General features: G+C 42.7%; 1 protein-coding gene across 1 annotated transcript in view; it reads right to left on the bottom strand.

The window, feature by feature from the left end:
* Window positions 1–310: 310 nt before the first annotated feature.
* The window catches only part of LOC124796183 (discoidin domain-containing receptor 2-like), a 136,072-nt gene continuing 118,079 nt past the window's right edge, over window positions 311–18,303 (bottom strand). Inside the window, exons 15-16 of the mRNA XM_047260273.1 lie at window positions 13,557–13,698; window positions 311–2,079 (exon numbers count right to left, since the gene is read on the bottom strand). Coding sequence (XP_047116229.1) covers window positions 1,729–2,079; window positions 13,557–13,698 — 493 coding nt within the window. The 3' untranslated portion in view covers window positions 311–1,728. The remainder of the gene's footprint in view (window positions 2,080–13,556; window positions 13,699–18,303) is intronic.

The raw sequence follows: 18,303 nt of genomic DNA, 5'->3' as shown, positions 1-18,303 counted from the left end.
AATTTTATGTTTGGTTGCATATGTCTGCAGTGCAGGTACACACTGAAATCCTCACGCCACAATATCGTAGCACGTTCCGAGGGGGCCAAAATAGAATAACGTAGACCACTGACAAAACAGTGTATGATGGATGATAAGCAGCAGCGGAAATCTGAAGCTGTGCGAAGCCCACCCAGATGACATTTTCAGCGATCTGGATTGGCCAATGACACTGCTGCAACATTTACACTGGTTAGCGTAACGAATTATCACACGGTAGTCCAGTTTACCGACGGCCTGGGCGACTGGGATGGCAGTTAGCGCTGAAATAACCAGTTCTCGGAGTTCTCCGTTACATTCTTTTTTTTTTCACACCTGTTTAATGTGACTCTTAAAACAGCTCAAACCAACCGGTTTCTGAAATAACCGATTATCCTTTACTTCTATTATTTCCTTGTAATAAACGTAGAAATATAACATAGGTTGAAAATTTTCACTCTCTCAGACTCAAGGTACATAGAACGAAAAAAATTAATAAATAGTCATTTAAAGAACACTCCGTCCACAGTTCGCTACTCTTTTCGAAAAGTGGTAAGTGGCGGAATACTTCAGCAGAAAAAACAAAAAAAAAACACCACTATTCTCCTATGATCATAATTTTTTGAAACTCTGCTCAGAAATCAAAATGTTGTAACTGGGGATCATTGCACTGTCTGGGCATTACGAATCGCTTGTGATAAAGAGTGAAAACTGAGGTTGAGGGAATCCATTTCCGTGTTAATTTGTCCGTTTTCAACAGCTACAAGGAGATAAAGGCATGTTATGTAGTTACAGGCAAAAGATCAACTACTTTCTCTGTTTATTCTATACTATGCATGAATTGTTGTTAAGTCTTTCATTTATTACTGTTACCATAATTACCTTCCCGTTTTATTATTTCATAGAAATGGCAGACGAATCTTTAATCTTTTAAAGCAAATAGAGCACTGCAGTTCATTGCTACGTCACTTCGCAAAAATACTTCCATCTAGGGTCAGTGCCGATCTGCAGTACAGCGGGTGTTCGGCGACGTCGGCGAAAAACTGCCTTATAGACGAGGTGGGCCCAAGTGCTGCACACCGCACATACAGGCATACCTTGAGCCACGACACAAACAAGGAGGACATCATCGTCTGAGCAGTGCTATACCAGTTGTTATGACATACGTTTGTTCCACGTTTCTGTTGGCACTGTTATTAAAATAGCACAGATCGCCCTACCTACATGCTATAACAACGCAACATTTGAAACCAATGCAAATTTTACGAATAAGAATTATTCCTTTTATAAAATAGGTTTATTTGGAACGAAAAATTTTGCAAATATGATATGGCTAATTCACATTTCGTTTATTTTCTCGGTTGTCAGAAAATTGAAAAATAACTGTTATAACTGGGTCCAAACAAATACTGAAAACTATCTGTTACCCAGAACTAAAATACCGGTCCATTTTCCCATTGCGACTGCGCCATGTACTTTTCATTTCTGCTCCTGCATGTTGCGCTAATGTGGCGTGCGGATTGCGGTATGTACCAGGACTTCAAGTCAACAAAAGATTAATCGCGTGACCTATTTTTTGGAGATGATAATCAAAACGTTCTGACCGTCCCACGCAACTCGCAGGACTTGCTGTCCGTAGTTGTTACGGACTCAGATACCTAGGCCGTCGCCGGAACAGGACGAGGTTCACAGGCGCACGTCGTCGAGGCATCAGGAGAAGATGCCGGGTGCGTAGCCCAGCGTCTTGCGCTGCAGGAAGAGGTGGATCTCGCGGAAGGCCGGTCTGCGCGCGGCGTGCCGGCGGCGACACTCGTGCAGCAGGCGCAGCACGTCCTTGGTGCAGCAGGCGGGCGCGCCAAGCGGCAGTGGCGCGTCCACGTCCGCGTCGTCGTCGCCGCCGCCGCCGGCCTCGTCGGCCTCGTCGCGCTGCTGCAGCCGCGCCAGCGCCTCCAGCACCTGCGCGTCCGACAGCGGCTCCAGCGGCCGCCAGCGCGCCAGGGTCAGCACCTCCCACAGCGTCACGCCGAACGACCACACGTCGCTCTTGGTCGTGTACTGGCCCTGCACACGACAGCCGACAGGCACGCTTTACACAGAACCGAATGCTGCCTCAAACGCAGGATCAAATCCTGCAAAACAGAACTGTACCTACATCAATTGACATTGATCTGACTAATCTACTTGACCATAGTGCAACTGAACAACGGTATCAATACGGGGATTATAAAACACCTATTCAAAAGATTTCTGGCTTGCAGCCAGTCGTCGTTAGCTTCCATCCATGATATTTCGACTGGACAACTGCCAGCCATCGAGAACTGACGAAGACGCCCTCCGTTCCGTAATATACAGGGTGTTACGAAAAGGTACGGCCAAACTTTCAGGATACATTCCTCACACACAAATAAAGAAAAGATGTTATGTAGACATGTGTCCGGAAACGCTTGGTTTCCATGTTAGAGCTCATTTTAGTTTCGTCAGTATGTACTGTACTTCCTCGATTCACCGCCAGTTGGCCCAATTGAAGAAAGGTAATGTTGACTTCGGTGCTTCTGTTGACATGCGACTCATTGCTCTACAGTAATAGCATCAAGCACATCAGTACGTAGCATCAACAGGTTAGTGTTCATCAAGAACGTGGTTTTGCAGTCAGTGCAATGTTTACAAATGCGGAGTTGGCAGATGCCCATTTGATGTATGGATTAGCGCAGGGCAATAGCCCTGGCGCGGTACGTTTGTATCGAGACAGACTTCCAGAACCAAGGTGTCCCGACAGGAAGACGTTTCAAGCAATTGATCGGCGTCTTAGGGAGCACGGAACATTCCAGCCTATGACTCGCGACTGGGGAAGACCTAGAACGACGAGGACACCTGCAATGGACGAGGCAATTCTTCGTGCAGTTGACGATATCCCTAATGTCAGAGAAGTTGCTGCTGTACAAGGTAACGTCGACCACGTCACTCTATGGAGAGTGCTACGGGAGAACCAGTTGTTTCCGTACCATGTACAGCTTGTGCAGGCACTATCAGCAGCTGATTAGCCTCCACGGGTACACTTCTGCGAACGGTTCATCCAACAATGAGTCAATCCTTATTTCAGTGCAATTGTTCTCTTTACGGATGAGGCTTCATTCCAATGTGATCAAATTGTAAATTTTCACAATCAACATGTGTGGGCTGACGAAAAACCGCACGAAATTGTGCAATCACGTCATCAAGACAGATTTTCTGTGAACGTTTGGGCAGGCATTGTTCGTGACGTCTTGATTGTGCCCCGTGTTCTTCCACCTACGCTCAATGGAGCACGTTATCATGATTTCATACGGGATACTGTACCTGTGCTGCTAGAACATGTGCCTTTACAAGTACGACACAACATGTGGTTCATGTACGATGGAGCTCCTGCACATTTCAGTCGAAGTGTTCGTACGCTTCTCAACAACAGATTCGGTGACCGATGGATTGGTAGAGGAACACCAATTCCATGGCCTCCACGCTCTCCTGACCTCAACCCTCTTGACTTTCATTTATGGGGGCATTTGAAAGCTCTTGTCCACGCAACCCCGGTACCAAATGTAGAGACTCTTCGTGCTCGTATTGTGGACGGCTGTGATACAATACGCCACTCGCGAGGGCTGCATCAGTGCATCAGGGATTCCATGCGGCGGAGGGAGGATGCATGTATCCTCGCTAACGGATGACATTTTGAACATTTGCTGTAACTAAGTGTTTGAAGTCACGCTGGTACGTTCTGTTGCTATGTGTTTACATTCCATGATTAATGTGATTTGAAGAGAAGTAATAAAATCAGCTCTAACATGGAAAGTAAGCGTTTCCGAACACATGTCCACATAGCATATTTTCTTTCTTTGTGTGTGAGGAATGTTTCCTGAAAGTTTGGCCGTACTAGGACACCCTGTATAGCGTGCAGCGACTATTCCGCGCATGCGTCAAAATCATATGGACAGAGGAACCACACCGCCCGCCAGCAGCGCCCTCGCTGGTGGAACTGCAGAACTCAGCTGTCTTCGGTGTTGTCAATTGCCGCGGCCATCGGAGTACTCTGACGTCTTCGTCTGGAGCAGATCTTAGAGATGACGGGGTTCCACGCATTATCTAGCTGGTAGCCATTGTCAAGGTTGATAAGATGGAGCATTGCATTTCCGCTGGACACTCAATGGAGTATGATAAGACAGCAATTTTGGCGACAGCAACAGCGTTTTCGGACTCCTTCATAAAAGAATCAGTGGAAATTCGCATGACAGATAATCTTATCAACCTTGACAATGGCTACCAGCTAGATAATGCGTGGAACCCCGTCATCTCTAAGATCTGCTCCAGACGAAGATTTCAGAGTACTTCGATGGCCGCGGCAATTGACAACACCGAAGACAGCTGAGTTCTGCAGTTCCACCAGCGAGGGCGCTGCTGGCGGGCGGTGTGTTTCGTCTGTCCATGATTTTGACGCATGCGCGGAATACCCGCTGCACGCTATACATTACGGAACGGAGGGCGTCCTCGTCAGTTTTCGATGGCTCACCTGAGGATGGCTGGCAGTTGTCCAGTCGAAATATCGTGGATGGAAGCTAACGACGACCGCCTGCAAGCCCGAAATCTTTTTGAATATTTAGTTCGCCGGGAAAATTTTAAATTTTATATAAGACACCTGTTGTCCAGATCCGTGATTTAGTTAATGTAAATACACAACATCTTTTAGGGGGACACTGTACACCTTCAACATTTCCACATTATACAAGCCACAGCTGCTGTGTCGTACAATTACCTAGGAGGGATGTGTAGCCTACAGTGCGTTTAAAATTAGTTGCGTCTTCTGACGTTTGGCCGACTGGAGCGGGAATAGACGCCGTTGCCCGGGTGACACCAACGGCGAACCGGCTTCCCCTACCACACCGCCATCGGTTCGCTCCTGTTGCCCATCTTGAGTAAACAGTACCGCGTGGTGACACACATTAGATACAACAATGTGTGTCAGCTCTCGTTGTAAAGTCGTATTTTCTCGCACTGAAATGTTCTGTAGTCGTCAGGTATTGTGAACGAGTGTTTTGTGTTGGCGTTGCATTAATAACAACAGTGCAGTACATCTGAATACGAGATCTGCAGTAAAAGTGTCGTCCAAGAACACATTCACCTGCTGAGAAGAGAACGTTCTGCTGTTAAATATTTCTCAGAATTCGACAGTAGTAATGGACACTCTGTTGTAATTCATAAAGCTCCAACAGTGCAGTGGAGGAAAGCTGATATTTTGCTCTGGGTACCCGTGGAAACGCCACGAAAATTCAATTAGTCATTTTGGAGATGGGCGTGTTCAAACAGACAAATAGACGCGACAGTTTTACAGTGCATTATTACTGTAGATGATCTTTCCAGTCAAAAGTTCCTACAGGAGGAAATATTGGAAAACCATTGACAATTATCATTTGTCTATCGCCTAAATATTTAGCGAGTGTGAAAACTAAAAAGGGCAAATACCAGTTATAATACGAATTTTTACCGACCATCCAGACTCCCATACGTATTGCCCGGATGCGAGCCTATCGGATGGTGGTGGAAAATTAATTGTAGTGTCTTCTGAACAGTTATTCTTAGAAAGTCACAAGATGGCATAAATCGGTAAATAAGAGAACCATTGCCTCGAATTGCCGACGAAGACATATCAGCGCAGAGGAAGACTGCTTGTTCGAGGCACCCACTCTCCTGGCAGCACAGCAGCGTGGCCAGCTTCAGTTCCAGTTTGCGGTCACCTGCCTCTCTGGCAGAAAGCTGCTGCATTGGCTTCCTGCGAAGATTAACTGCAGGAATCATTTTCTCCAGAGGAGGCATTCAGTGTTTCCTCCGACAATAAAGCTCAAACAGCCTACTTCTTTGCTGATTTCAGATACTGGTTCACGACAGTGTTGGTAAGTCATTAGTGTGGTAGTTGCCGCCAGCTTCAGTGAATATGAATTGGAATCTATTACTCTGTAATCAGTTGTGTGTAAAAACACAGTGATAGAAACTCGCTCAGGCCGCAAGAGTGCATCTTGGTTTCTGGTATTACACACACACTGGCAGCTTGCTTTGCGAGCTGTTGGCACAACGTTTTCTGAAACTGACTGGGTTTGAGTTACCGTGCTTACCGCCCTTTGTATTCGAATCTGTCGTCCCTCATGGTCAACAACATTATATCCTGCACGTCTCTTAAGATGGTTTCCCACGTTTCACTAGTTAGGACTCTGTAGGGCCGGACGAATGTTTCGTTATTCGATTACTCTACTTGTCTAATTTTTAACTTCTCCGAAGGACTGACTATCCGACGAGTAATCTGCAATTCTCCAGCGATGTCGTCAAATACTGCAATAAGGATACCTCGCGATGAAACGTATTTTTAATTACTCAGTATATAATTATAGCATCGATTTACTGCATGTATTTTACACATGTATGTCCTTCCCTGTGTGATTCTTCTGCTGGAAACAGCTGCTGCATGGTCAGCCTCCTATGATGCATCGGTCAGGGGGCGGACGATGCTTGTAAGATTGCTTTGATCAGTGTAACGGATTCGGCAGCTAATACTAATTCCTCTACTCTTCAACCTCACTAAATATCTGCATGCTATAACATAATGCTGTTATCAAGTTGCGTGAAGAAAGAAAACACAGATCATTAGCGTGCACTGTTAAGCTGTCTTTCTATATTGTCTACATAGTGTTGCGTACCTTAAAAGATTATGGGACTAGGCACAGTCAAATATAAGCAATCAGCAGACATTCATTCTTAATGTGCAGAATCAACGAAACTGGGGACACGCTGTTTTCGACGTGGTGATATCCACATCAGCAAGGGCATCTCCGACAGTGAATTTTCGCTGCTTGCTTATTTTTGACTGCGCCTAATGGCATAATCTTTTAAGGTACAATATAGACATGGACCATGTACACATATTTCCTTTACACGTACGTTAGTATGTGAAATAATGTATAGTAATGGCTTGTTTTTTCGTTGCTTATAGTGTGGTGTCACCGCCAGACACCACACTTGCTAGGTAGTAGTTTTAAATCGGCCGCGGTCCATTAGTACATGTCGGACCCGCGTGTCGCCACTGTGTGATCGCAGACTGAGCGCCACCACAAGGCAGGTCTCGAGATACGGACTAGCACTCGCCCCAGTTGTACAGACGACTTTGCTAGCGACTACATGGACGAAGCATCGCTCATTAGCAGAGCAGATAGTTAGAATAGCCTTCAGCTAAGTCAATGGCTACGACCTAGCAAGGCGCCATTAGTAACATTGCATGTATCTAAAGAGTCTCACTTGTATCGCCACAATCTCCAGATGTACCAAAAGGATGGATTAAATTTAAGTATTCCAGAAGCTACGTACTTTTCTTTATAGCCTTCATTACGTATCCTGTTTCAGACCTCACGCCATCCTGCTTTAGCTAAACGCGTGCCTTTCGGCTTCCTCTCATTGTGTCTAGGCTGTCTTGTCTAGACACAACATATAGAACTTCATAATGGGGTAATATTTTCCCGAAACCCGTTGTGCTTTTAAATGAAATAAATCACACACTTGGACAACTGGCGCGACTTATCTCTGTACTGAAGACGATAGTTATAGGTCTCGTCGTTAAAGGTAATAATCTTGGCTACATTGCTAGTTATTAAATTATTTAGGTATTTTGTTGACGACCTGCTTAGATAAGTTAGCTATTCCTTCTTACATACAACAGAATGATTTGTATATGTGCATATATGTCATATTATATTTTAAGCGCATATCTTCTTTTATAAGTGCATAAATGCATACTCTCCGAAATTTGGCTCTTTTTCTGAATTAATAGCAAAAAAAGTGCACTTTTGTGAAAGGAAATTAAGTGCACGATACGACACATACCACAATCCAAGAAACGAATCAAAGCTTCTTTGTAACTGCGAAAGAGAGACATCTGTGACGTTATTACAGACAAACAAAAAAGAGCACTTGTGACGCCTCATCTGACTGCTAGTAGCGTGCTGTAGAATATCACCTTTATCAGTGTTGACAGAGCAGCGCGTGACGCTGTAGGTTCACATAAATTATTTCTCTCTGGCTGACATGAGCTATCAGTAAAATTGACTATAGTGAAAGGAAGGCTATGTTTTTCACTTTAAAAAACATTAATTGAATGTTTTAAGCTTTTTAGATAGTTTTTGACACAACGAAGGAAACAGTAACAAGTTGGTCGTCACTGTACAAATGATACGTACTATGTGAAGGGTGTAGGAGATATTCTTACAACATCCCGTGCCAATTTAAACCATATACCTAGCCCGGCTTATGTCCTGCACAAAGTATAGAAAAAATTAAGATTCCTCCGTCTTTACACGAATACTGTGAATTCCTGCACAAAATCTGGGAGAGTAAAGATGGTCAAGAATGTGTTACCAAGAACATCACTGTGCTTCCTGCTTTAAATAGATGAAAAATATTTTTTGGCGTTTGTTCCACAGTAAGTATTTGGAAAATATTAGAGATACGTTTGAGGTAATACTATGAATCTTTTAATGTAGCTGAGTCAAGTTGTAAAGGCCCAATGTCATCCAGAAGGTAAATTTTGAAGTTTAGCAAGAGATTACGAGGCAGTTCCGTCAATGACACTGAGCCATGCGTGTGGTTGTATCGACTCCTGTGCTTGAGGATACCCTTTGCCTTGCGTTGCGTAGCTACAGTTATCTTGGCAACCTGTGTGGTGGCGCCCGGGTTGGTTCCGAAGGGACATATGCCTACAGCTGCTGTTTTTATGGATCCTCGCGTAGTATAGTGGCTTGTACTCAGATCACAATCTAGTGGTAATGAGGAGTAGACTGAAGTTTAAGAGATTATTCAGGAAGAATCAGTACACAAAGAAGTCGGCTATGGAAGCACTAAGGAATGACGAGATACGCTTGAAATTCTCTAAGGCTATAGATATAGCAATAAGAAATAACTCAGGAGGCAGTACAGTTGAAGAAGAATGGTCATCTCTAAAAAGGGCAGTCACAGAAATAGTAAAGAAAAACACAGTTACAATGAAGGTAAATGCGAAGACACCATGGGTAACAGAAGAAATACTTCAGTTGGTCGATGAAAGAGCGAAGTACACAAATGTTCAGGGAAATTCAGGAATATAGAAATACAAATCGCTGAACAATGAAATAAATAGGAAATGCAGGCAAGCTAAGACAAAATGGTTGTAGGAAAAATCTGAAGACATCGAAAAACAAATGATTGTCGGAAGGACAGATTCAGCATACAGGAAAGTCAAAACAGGTTTCGGTGAAATTAAAAGCAGGGGTGGTAACATTAAGAGTGCAACGGGAATTCCACTGTTAAATGCAGATGACAGATCGATTAGGTGGACAGAGTACACTGGAAGCGTCGATGAGTGGGGAGATTTGTCTGATGTACTAAAAGAAGAAACTGGGGTCAATTTAGAAGAGATATGGGGCGCAGAATTAGAATTCAAGAGAGCACCGGAAGACCTAGAAACAAAACAGGCAGAAGGGATAGATAACTTTCGAAATGGGTTTCTAAAATAACTGCGGGAAGTCGCAACAAAACAACTATTCACGTTGGTGTCTAGAATGTATGAGTCTGGCGACATTCCATCTGACTTGGAAAAAATATCTTTCTCAAAATTCCAAAGACGGCAAGAGCCGAGGAGTGCGAGAATTATTTCGCAATAAGTGTAACAGCTCTTGCATCCAAGTTGCTGACAAGAATAATATACAGAAGGATCGAAAAGAAAATTCAGATGTGTTGGATGACTATCAGTTTGGCTTTAGGAAAGGTAAAGGCACCGGCACCAAAGAGGCAATTCTGACGCTGCTGATAATGGAAGCAAGGCTTAAGAAAAATCAAGACTCTTTCATAAGATCTGTCGACCTGTAAAAAGCGGAAAATCAAGACTCTTTCATAAGATCTGTCGACCTGTAAAAAGCGTTCAACAATCTAAAATTCTGCAAGATATTCGTCGAAATTCTGAGAGAAATAGGGGTAAGCAATATGGGGGATAATGGGAGTGGACGACAAGCTACGATGAGCTCGGATTAAAAAAGGTGTAAGACAGGGACGTAGTCTTTCGCCACTGCTGTTCAATCAGCACATCGAAGATGCAATGATGGAAATAAAAGAAAGGTTGAGGAGTGGAATTAAAATTTAAGGTGAAATGATATCAGAGATAAGATTCTTTGATGACATTGCTAACCTGATTTAAAGTGAGGAAGAATTACGTGATCTGCTGAATGGAATGAACAGTCTAATGAGTGTAGAATATGGACTGAGAGTAAATTAAAGAAAGACGAATGTAATGAGAAGTAACAGAAATTAGAACAGCGAGAAACTTATCATCAGGATTGATGGTCACGAAGTAGAGAAGTCAAAGAATTTTGTTACCTAAGCAGCAAAATAACCAATGACGGAGAGAAAAAGGGGACCTCTAAAGGAGACTACCAGTGGCGAAAAGTACATTTCTGACGAAGTTAAATCTACAAGTATCAAACATAGGCCTCAATTTGAGGAAGAAATTTCTGAGAATGCACTTTGGAGCCCAGCATTGTATGGTAGTGCAACGTGGACTGTGGAAAAACCGGAACAGAAGAGAATCGAAGCGTTTGAGGTGTGGTGCTACATACGGATGTTGAAAATTAGGTGGACTAATAAGGTGAGGAATGAAGAGAATTTGGGCAGAATCGGAAAGGAATATGTGGAACCACATTGACAAGGAGAGTAGACAGGATGATAGGACGTCTATCTATACATCAGGGAATGCCTTCCACTGTACCAGAAGTTGGAGAGGGCAAAAACTGTAGAGGAAGACAAAAATCGGAATACATCCAGAAAATAACTGAGGATAGTCTTTTCCTGCAGGATGAATACTGCGTAAAAACTATGTGGATTCAACTTACAGTGACGTGTTGCACACAACCCGAGAAGATACTGGGGAATCTTTCATATGGATTTCTTTTGATTAAACTATTGACAATCTTGGCCGGTAAATTGCAAATCTGTCAACAATGCCTGCCATGTCCAAATAACGTGGATGAAAACAAGATGCTTCTGGCCTTCACAGATGCCGCTACTACATTAATCGTTGCAGCATTCAAGTATTCTACCCTTTGATGCTGCATGTAACTTCCGTAGCGCATGGTACCAACCGTATACGAGAGCAAGTAAAGGCAAATTCCCTAAGGTAAACAAATTAATCTCCACTATAAATAAAGTTTTTTCTTCTTGCCACATGAACCTGTTGTTATCCACTGGGACACGACGATAGCAACAGCAGAATACTGCAGAACTATTTCTCGGCAGTCCAGCAGGTAACTGAAAATCTAGTGGAGGAGGCCGATGCTGTAACTTTAGCAAAACAGTTACTCAAACATCCTTCAATCCAACGAGCCTTGTCTTATAGCAAACTACCCATTTATGGCAAGAACTATCTATAAATTAGACGAATCAGCTGGGCGTATCTACGAGAACATTTCTTCACTAGAGGATGTCAAAAACAAAATTAATGAAGCGCAAGATGATGTGAGAGAAAAAGTACAGAAAAACATTCAAAAGATTTTGCAGAAGAACCCCGGGCTGAAGGACTTGTGCCCAACAGCATACATGCGTAGCAGGAAACCCAACTCCCCTGATTGCCGAATTGCTGTCCAGAACGTGCTGAGAGGGAAGTACACTCATCACATGCATGCACGTGGGGAGTTCAGTTTCGGTATATGAATTAGTACTGGCTGACAAGAGGCACAGTTTTCTCTATGAAGTACAGAAAATGTTTTAGTTATTTAAGGTGAAGCCAACAACGGTCTGAATGTTTGCAACCCCTATTTTATCCGGTATGCATTAAATTACTTAGTGCACATATTGCAACTTGTGGTTAATTGTATTATGTACCGTATTTTTATCTTGAGAAAACTAAAAAGGTGTGGCATTAGTTTGGACAAGAGAATCATGTTGCTGGCTTGTGCAACTGCACATATTTTTATTTTCCTTTTTTTTTATGAATAATAATAAGCCCATCTGTATTTTGTAACACGTTTACTTTCTCTTCCTAACGCTTTTTAGGGCGTATTTTAGGTTCTACACAGCTTGAGGTATTGAAAGAGTCTATTTTAGGCGCCTAAAATGCACTTTTCACGCCCTAAAAAGTCCACAGACTGAAGGTTATTGTGCACCACGGTTGCGGAGTTCACGAAATGGTTGTTAAGAGTCCTGTAGGGATTTAGTCTGGGTACAAATAAATCCACTACTATAAATGATGTCTGCTCCGTTGTCAAGAAATTTGTTTATATATTACAGCGTCCAGCGTGATAGAAAAAGTGAGGAAGTGGAAACAATATGTTTACCTCAAGGAACTGCATTTTTAACCATCAACTGCGTAAGTTATCTTCTACCTGTTTCGGTCACTCAGACCTCCATCACAGGAAGATAAACAATTTACTTTTCTTTTAGATGTTTCGGAAGTCCTCAGGAGAAAAATAAACTGATTTTCCGTCTAATGTATTTCCCTTCTCTTCCAGTGACGATGGTCTGTGCGACCGAATAAAGGGAATAAAGGCTGGTGATTAAAAATGCGTTTGCTTAAGTATCTGACGACAAAAGACAGTCAGTCACCTCATCAAAATATTAATCAGTGTAGGTAAAACTCGTGACGGGTAGCGATTGTCGTTAAATGGGCGTCACGTAGATAGCACATATGGTAAGAGAGGACTTCAAAAGGTTATTTCTTTACTACTTTCTCAGGGCAACTAACATATTAAATGCTAAACTTCATTTCAAATGGAAACATATGCATGACACTATTACTCAACACAGACACCAAGTCTCTGCAGACATCGTTCAAAACGTTCCACCAGTCTTTCAGTTCCTCGACGACAGAAACCTGCTTCTTGGTCACAGAGCCATTCGAGAACTGCTGTGTAGAAGTCATCGCCCGTTGGAAAATGTTTTTCCCCAAGATTTTCTTCCAGCTTGCCGGAAAGATTGCTTCGTTATAATCTTTTGTGGTCGATATTAATGGCCTTCCTTCCAAACCAGCATCATCCACATCTATGCAGGGTTGGACAAATTGTTACCACCATTTCACCACAGCTGAACGCGAAATTGCATGAGGTCCACGTACCGTCACTATTTCACCGTGAATTTACACGTTTTACCCACGTGTTCGTGCTGTCCCGCTTACTTCAACGTTGTGCTACGTTTCCAGTTGCCGTACAATTTCATTCGCCCACTGTCATGCTTCTGTTAACCATATCGCAGCAGAACTGTGTATGAAGGGAACCCAAAATATATACTTTGTTCTGACAATGAGCCACTCTTGTCGGGCAGCTGTCTTACCATGGGAAGACGTCACTTTTTGAAGTCCCCTGTATAAGCTATAGAAAGCTTTAATCCTAGCAGAGTATGCTGTTAATGTCTGAGGTTAGAAGAAGCGTATTAAAATTCTACTTCACACTAACTCTTAGTTTGCCATAACTGTCATTTGCGTGTGGCAGTTCTATCGTGGCCACCATACACACCTGGCAAACCGACTCCCAGGCCATCCATCTCACGGGTACCGCGTTGGCGCCGTCCACCTTGTAATAGTCAGCTGCGTACAGCTCGTTGTCGGTGCCAAAGTCGCACACCTTCACGTGGTAGCCCTCACCGACCAGGCAGTTCCTGAGTCAAGAAAAAGACAAAGAGAATGAGACTGTTTGTAGATCATTCGTCTGAGTAAAGCATGCATAATGAGAAATGTTACTAAAAATTAAAAACAATGATTTTATGGGATTGATGTCCGGGAATCCCCTCTCGAGGAAGTTTGGCGACCGATTTGTAAGTCTTTTTGGTTGATGCCACATTAAGCGACTTGATCCTCGATGATGATGAAGTGATGATGAGGACAACTCAACATTCAATCAAAAAAAAATGTTCAAACGTGTTTGAAATCTTATGGAACTTAACTGCTAAGGTCATCAGTCCCTAAGCTTACAGACTACTTAACCTAAATTATTCTAAGGACAGACACACACACCCATGCCGGAGGGAGGAGTCGAACCTCCTCCGGGATCAGCCGCACAGTCCATGACTGCAGCGCCATCAGACCGCTCGGCTAATCCCGCGTGGCGACATCCAATCACTGAGTGGAGAAAATCTCCGATCCGGCCGCGAATCGAAGCCAGGCCCACTGCATACCAGTCGCACGCGCTGACCACTCAGCTAAACCGAGCGAAGTGGCGCAGTGGTTTGCACACTGGACTCGTTTTCGGGAGGATTACAGTTCAAAGCCGCCTCCCGCCATCCTAATTTCGATTTCAGGAAAATATCGGGATGGTTCCTTCGAAAGGGCACAGCCGACTTCCTTCTCCATCCTTCCCAAATCCGATGGGACTGACGACATCGCTGTTTCGTCCCCTCTCCCCAAAGCAACCATTCAGCTAAGGAGCCGGACGGTTACTAAAAGACGAGTTGGAACGTTGGGTGAAAGCTCTGTGGGACATTGTGTGTCATTAGGGAAGTACTGGTGAGGAACTCTAATGATTGGCAACAACTGTGAAAGGACGGGACAGCAACGTTTGATATTTCCATGAACAGTTCAGTTCATGCGACGTCTGGGGCCTGCCATTTCTACTAAAATTGTAATATCTGTGTTGCAATGGACTGGTATTTGATCGGCTTCATTAGTATCTATTTTCACTTCGCTGTTATAGTATTTTGAAGCATGGAATAATTTTTTCGGCAAGGAATGTTAAATATTTTGAACAGCTCTTTATTCCCTGTAGTTATTTTTTGGACCATGCTATATCCTTATTCACGCCCTAAGGAACATATATATGCAACGAATGGGACATTACCTGCGGATAAGTGGTGTAATATAGCGTAGAAAGAGCTGTTATTTCAGCTGTTTTATCAGCTTTGGTCTTTTGAAAATGTGCTGGGCGCGAAATTTATTTGAATATCCGTGAAACCAATGTGGATTTGTGATATTCAGATGAGTGATTACATGAGAAAAGATTAGGTGGTATGATTCATTAGTTATGCAAGTGAAAACTGAAGTGTGTGTGAAGAGAGATTTCAGTGTTGAACAAAATTTGGTAGCAGCTGCTGCCAATATATCCTGTAACCTGTTGCCTGTAATTTCCTGGCAAGTGAGGTACAATTTGCAGCTGGGGACGAGACATTCGTATCTGAAAAGTATTCGATTACTACGGGATGAAATGCAATTGTCTACTGACGCACTTATGTTGTATAGAAGTGGAGGTGGGAGGGTGTCACTTCCAGACAGATTTACTGTCGTCTGGTGGGAGAGATTTGGTTAATTATTCCTTTTTTCTCAAATTAATGACTCTGGAAAGATCAGATACAGAACGTAGTGACAGTAGTTCCCCAATGATCTGAGCTGTATTAGAACCTCGCTCATATCTTTGGTCTCACTTTAGTTATAAGGCGCCCGCCCCCGGTAGCTGAATGGTCAGCGTGACAGACTGTCAATCCTAAGTGCTCCTTAGTGGAAAGTGCCAACTACTCATTATTATTAGATATTTTGATTTCCTTTACTTTGTGCCTATAAAATTCTATTGATTACTCACACTATCCTTTCTGCTTCTCTTATGTAATATGACAAAATTTTCTCTCTTCTTCAATTAGGTATATTCTGTAGTATATGTAAAAAAAAAAAAAAAGTTTCTTCCACTTCTGCTCCACCTATCATGGTGACGGTCCTTCATACTGTCCCACTAAACAGTGTAACTAGAGGAAGAGATCAAACCAGGATACACAATGTGCCTGTGTCATCACAAGTGCATCACATACAGAAACATAAACTCAAATCAATGCAACGATGCCAAATATAAACTGTTATGCCTGTCCTGCAATGTCTACCCCCCTCGAAAAAAAGACGACAAATGGCCATGTAAAAGGGTTTAAGGAACAAACAATAAGAGAAAAACGAAAACATATAAAATGACAATAATATTAACCATCACTAGGATAATAGATTAATAGAATAAAATGTCTTTTTTTAAATGTATCGTTGTTAAAATATTTAAATAAATATATATGGTTACAAAAAAAAAAAGGTTCGATTCCCGGCTGGGTCGGAGATTTTCTCCGCTCAGAGGCTGGATATTGTGTTGTCCTAATCATCATCATTTCATCCCCATTGACGCGCGGGTCGCCGAAGTGGCGTCAAATCGAAAGACCTGCACCAGCGAACGATCTACCCGACGGGAGGCCCAAGCCACACCACATTTTATTTTTCAGTTATAAGGCCATGTATTAGTGTATGCAGTGTTCCCGGGTTCGAAACTGATTTATAATTAAGTGAACTCCATACTTTACATTTCTGGTGTGAAACGCTTTTACAGAACATTTAAATGTCCAATATAGGGAACGAAACTCGTATCATAAGTTGAGGAACCCGATGTTTCCAAAGTTATTGTTGTTGTTGTTGTTGCTGTGGTCTTCAGTCCTGAGCCTGGTTTGATGCAGCTCTCCATGCTACTCTATCCTGGGCAAGCTTCTTTATCTCCTAGTACCGACGGCAACCTACATCCTTCTGAATCTGCTTAGTGTATTCATCTCTTGGTCTCCCTCTACGATTTTTACCCTCCACACTGACCTCCAATACTAAATTGGTGATTTCTTGATGCCTCAGAACATGTCCTACCAACCCTTCTTCTAGTCAAGTTGTGCCACAAACTTCTCTTCTCCCCAATCCTATTCAGTACTTCCTCATTACTTATGTGATCTACCCATCTAATCTTCAGCATTCTTCTGTAGCACCACATTTCGAAAGTTTCTATTCTCTTCCTGTCCAAAATATTTATCGTCCATGTTTCACTTCCATACATGGCTACACTCCATACAAATACTTTCAGAAACGACTTCCTGACACTTAAATCTACACTCGATGTTAACAATTTTCTCTTCTTCAGAAACGCTTTCCTTGCCATTGCCAGTCTACATTTTATATCCTCTCTACTTCGACCATGATCAGTTATTTGGCTCCCCAAATAGCAAAACTCCTTTACTACTTTAAGTGTCTCATTTCCTAATCTAATTCCCTCAGCATCACCAGACTTAATTCGACTACATTCCATTGTCCTTGTTTTTCTTTTGTTGATGTTCATCTTACATCCTCCATTCAAGACACTATCCATTCCGTTCAACTGCTCTTCGAACTCCTTTGCCGTCTCTGACAGAATTATAATGTCATCGGCGAACCTCAAAGTTTTTATTTCTTCTCCATGGATTTTAATATCTACTCCGAATTTTTCTTTTGTTTCCTTCACTGCTTGCTCAATATAGAGATTGAATAACATCGGGGAGAGGCTACAACCCTGTCTCACTCCCTTCTCAACCACTGCTTCCCTTTGATGTCCCTCGACTCATAACTGCCATCTGGTTTCTGTAGAAATTGTAAATAGCCTTTCGCTCCCTGTATTTTACCCCTGCCACCTTCAGAATTTGAAAATGAGTATTCCAGTCAACGTTGTCAAAAGCTTTCTCTAGGTCTACAAATGCTAGAAACGTAGGTTTGCCTTTCCTTAATCTTTCTTCTAAGATAAGTCGTAGGGTCAGCATTGCCTCAGTTGTTCCGATATTTCTACGGAATCCAAACTGATCTTCCCCAAGGTCGGCTTCTACTAGTTTTTCCATTCGTCTCTAAAGAATTCGCGTTAGTATTTTGCAGCCGTGACTTATTAAACTGATAGTTAGGTAGGATTCACATCTGTCAACACCTGCTTTCTTTAGGATTGGAATTATTATATTCTTCTTAAAGTCTGAGGGTATTTCGCCTGTCTCATACATCTTGCTCACCAGATTGTAGAGTTTTGTCAGGACTAGCTCTCCCAAGGCTGTCAGTAGTTCTAATGGAATGTTGTCTACTCCGGGGGCCTTGTTTCGACTCAGGTCTTTCAATGCTCTGTCAAACCCTTCACGTAGTATCATATTTCCCATTTCATCTTCATCTACATCCTCTTCCATTTCCATAATATTGTCAAGTACATTACCATTGTATAGACCCTCTATACACTCCTTCCACCTTTCTGCTTTCACTTCTTTGCTTAGAACTGGGTTTCCATCTGAGCTCTTGATATTCATACAAGTGGTTCTCTTTTCTCCAAAGGTCTCTTTAATTTTCCTGAAGGCAGTATCTATCTTACCCCTAGTGAGATTAGCCTCTACATCCTTACATTTGTCCAGTAGCCATGCCTGCTTAGCCATTTTGCACTTCCTGTTTATCTCATTTTTGAGACGTTTGTATTCCTTTTTGCCTGC

The sequence above is a fragment of the Schistocerca piceifrons genome, chromosome 4 (genome assembly GCF_021461385.2).
Source record: "Schistocerca piceifrons isolate TAMUIC-IGC-003096 chromosome 4, iqSchPice1.1, whole genome shotgun sequence".
In the NCBI taxonomy this organism is placed as follows: domain Eukaryota; kingdom Metazoa; phylum Arthropoda; class Insecta; order Orthoptera; family Acrididae; genus Schistocerca; species Schistocerca piceifrons.
The sequence above is the reverse complement of the archived record's forward strand: the minus strand, read 5'-3'. Positions and strand labels throughout refer to the sequence as shown.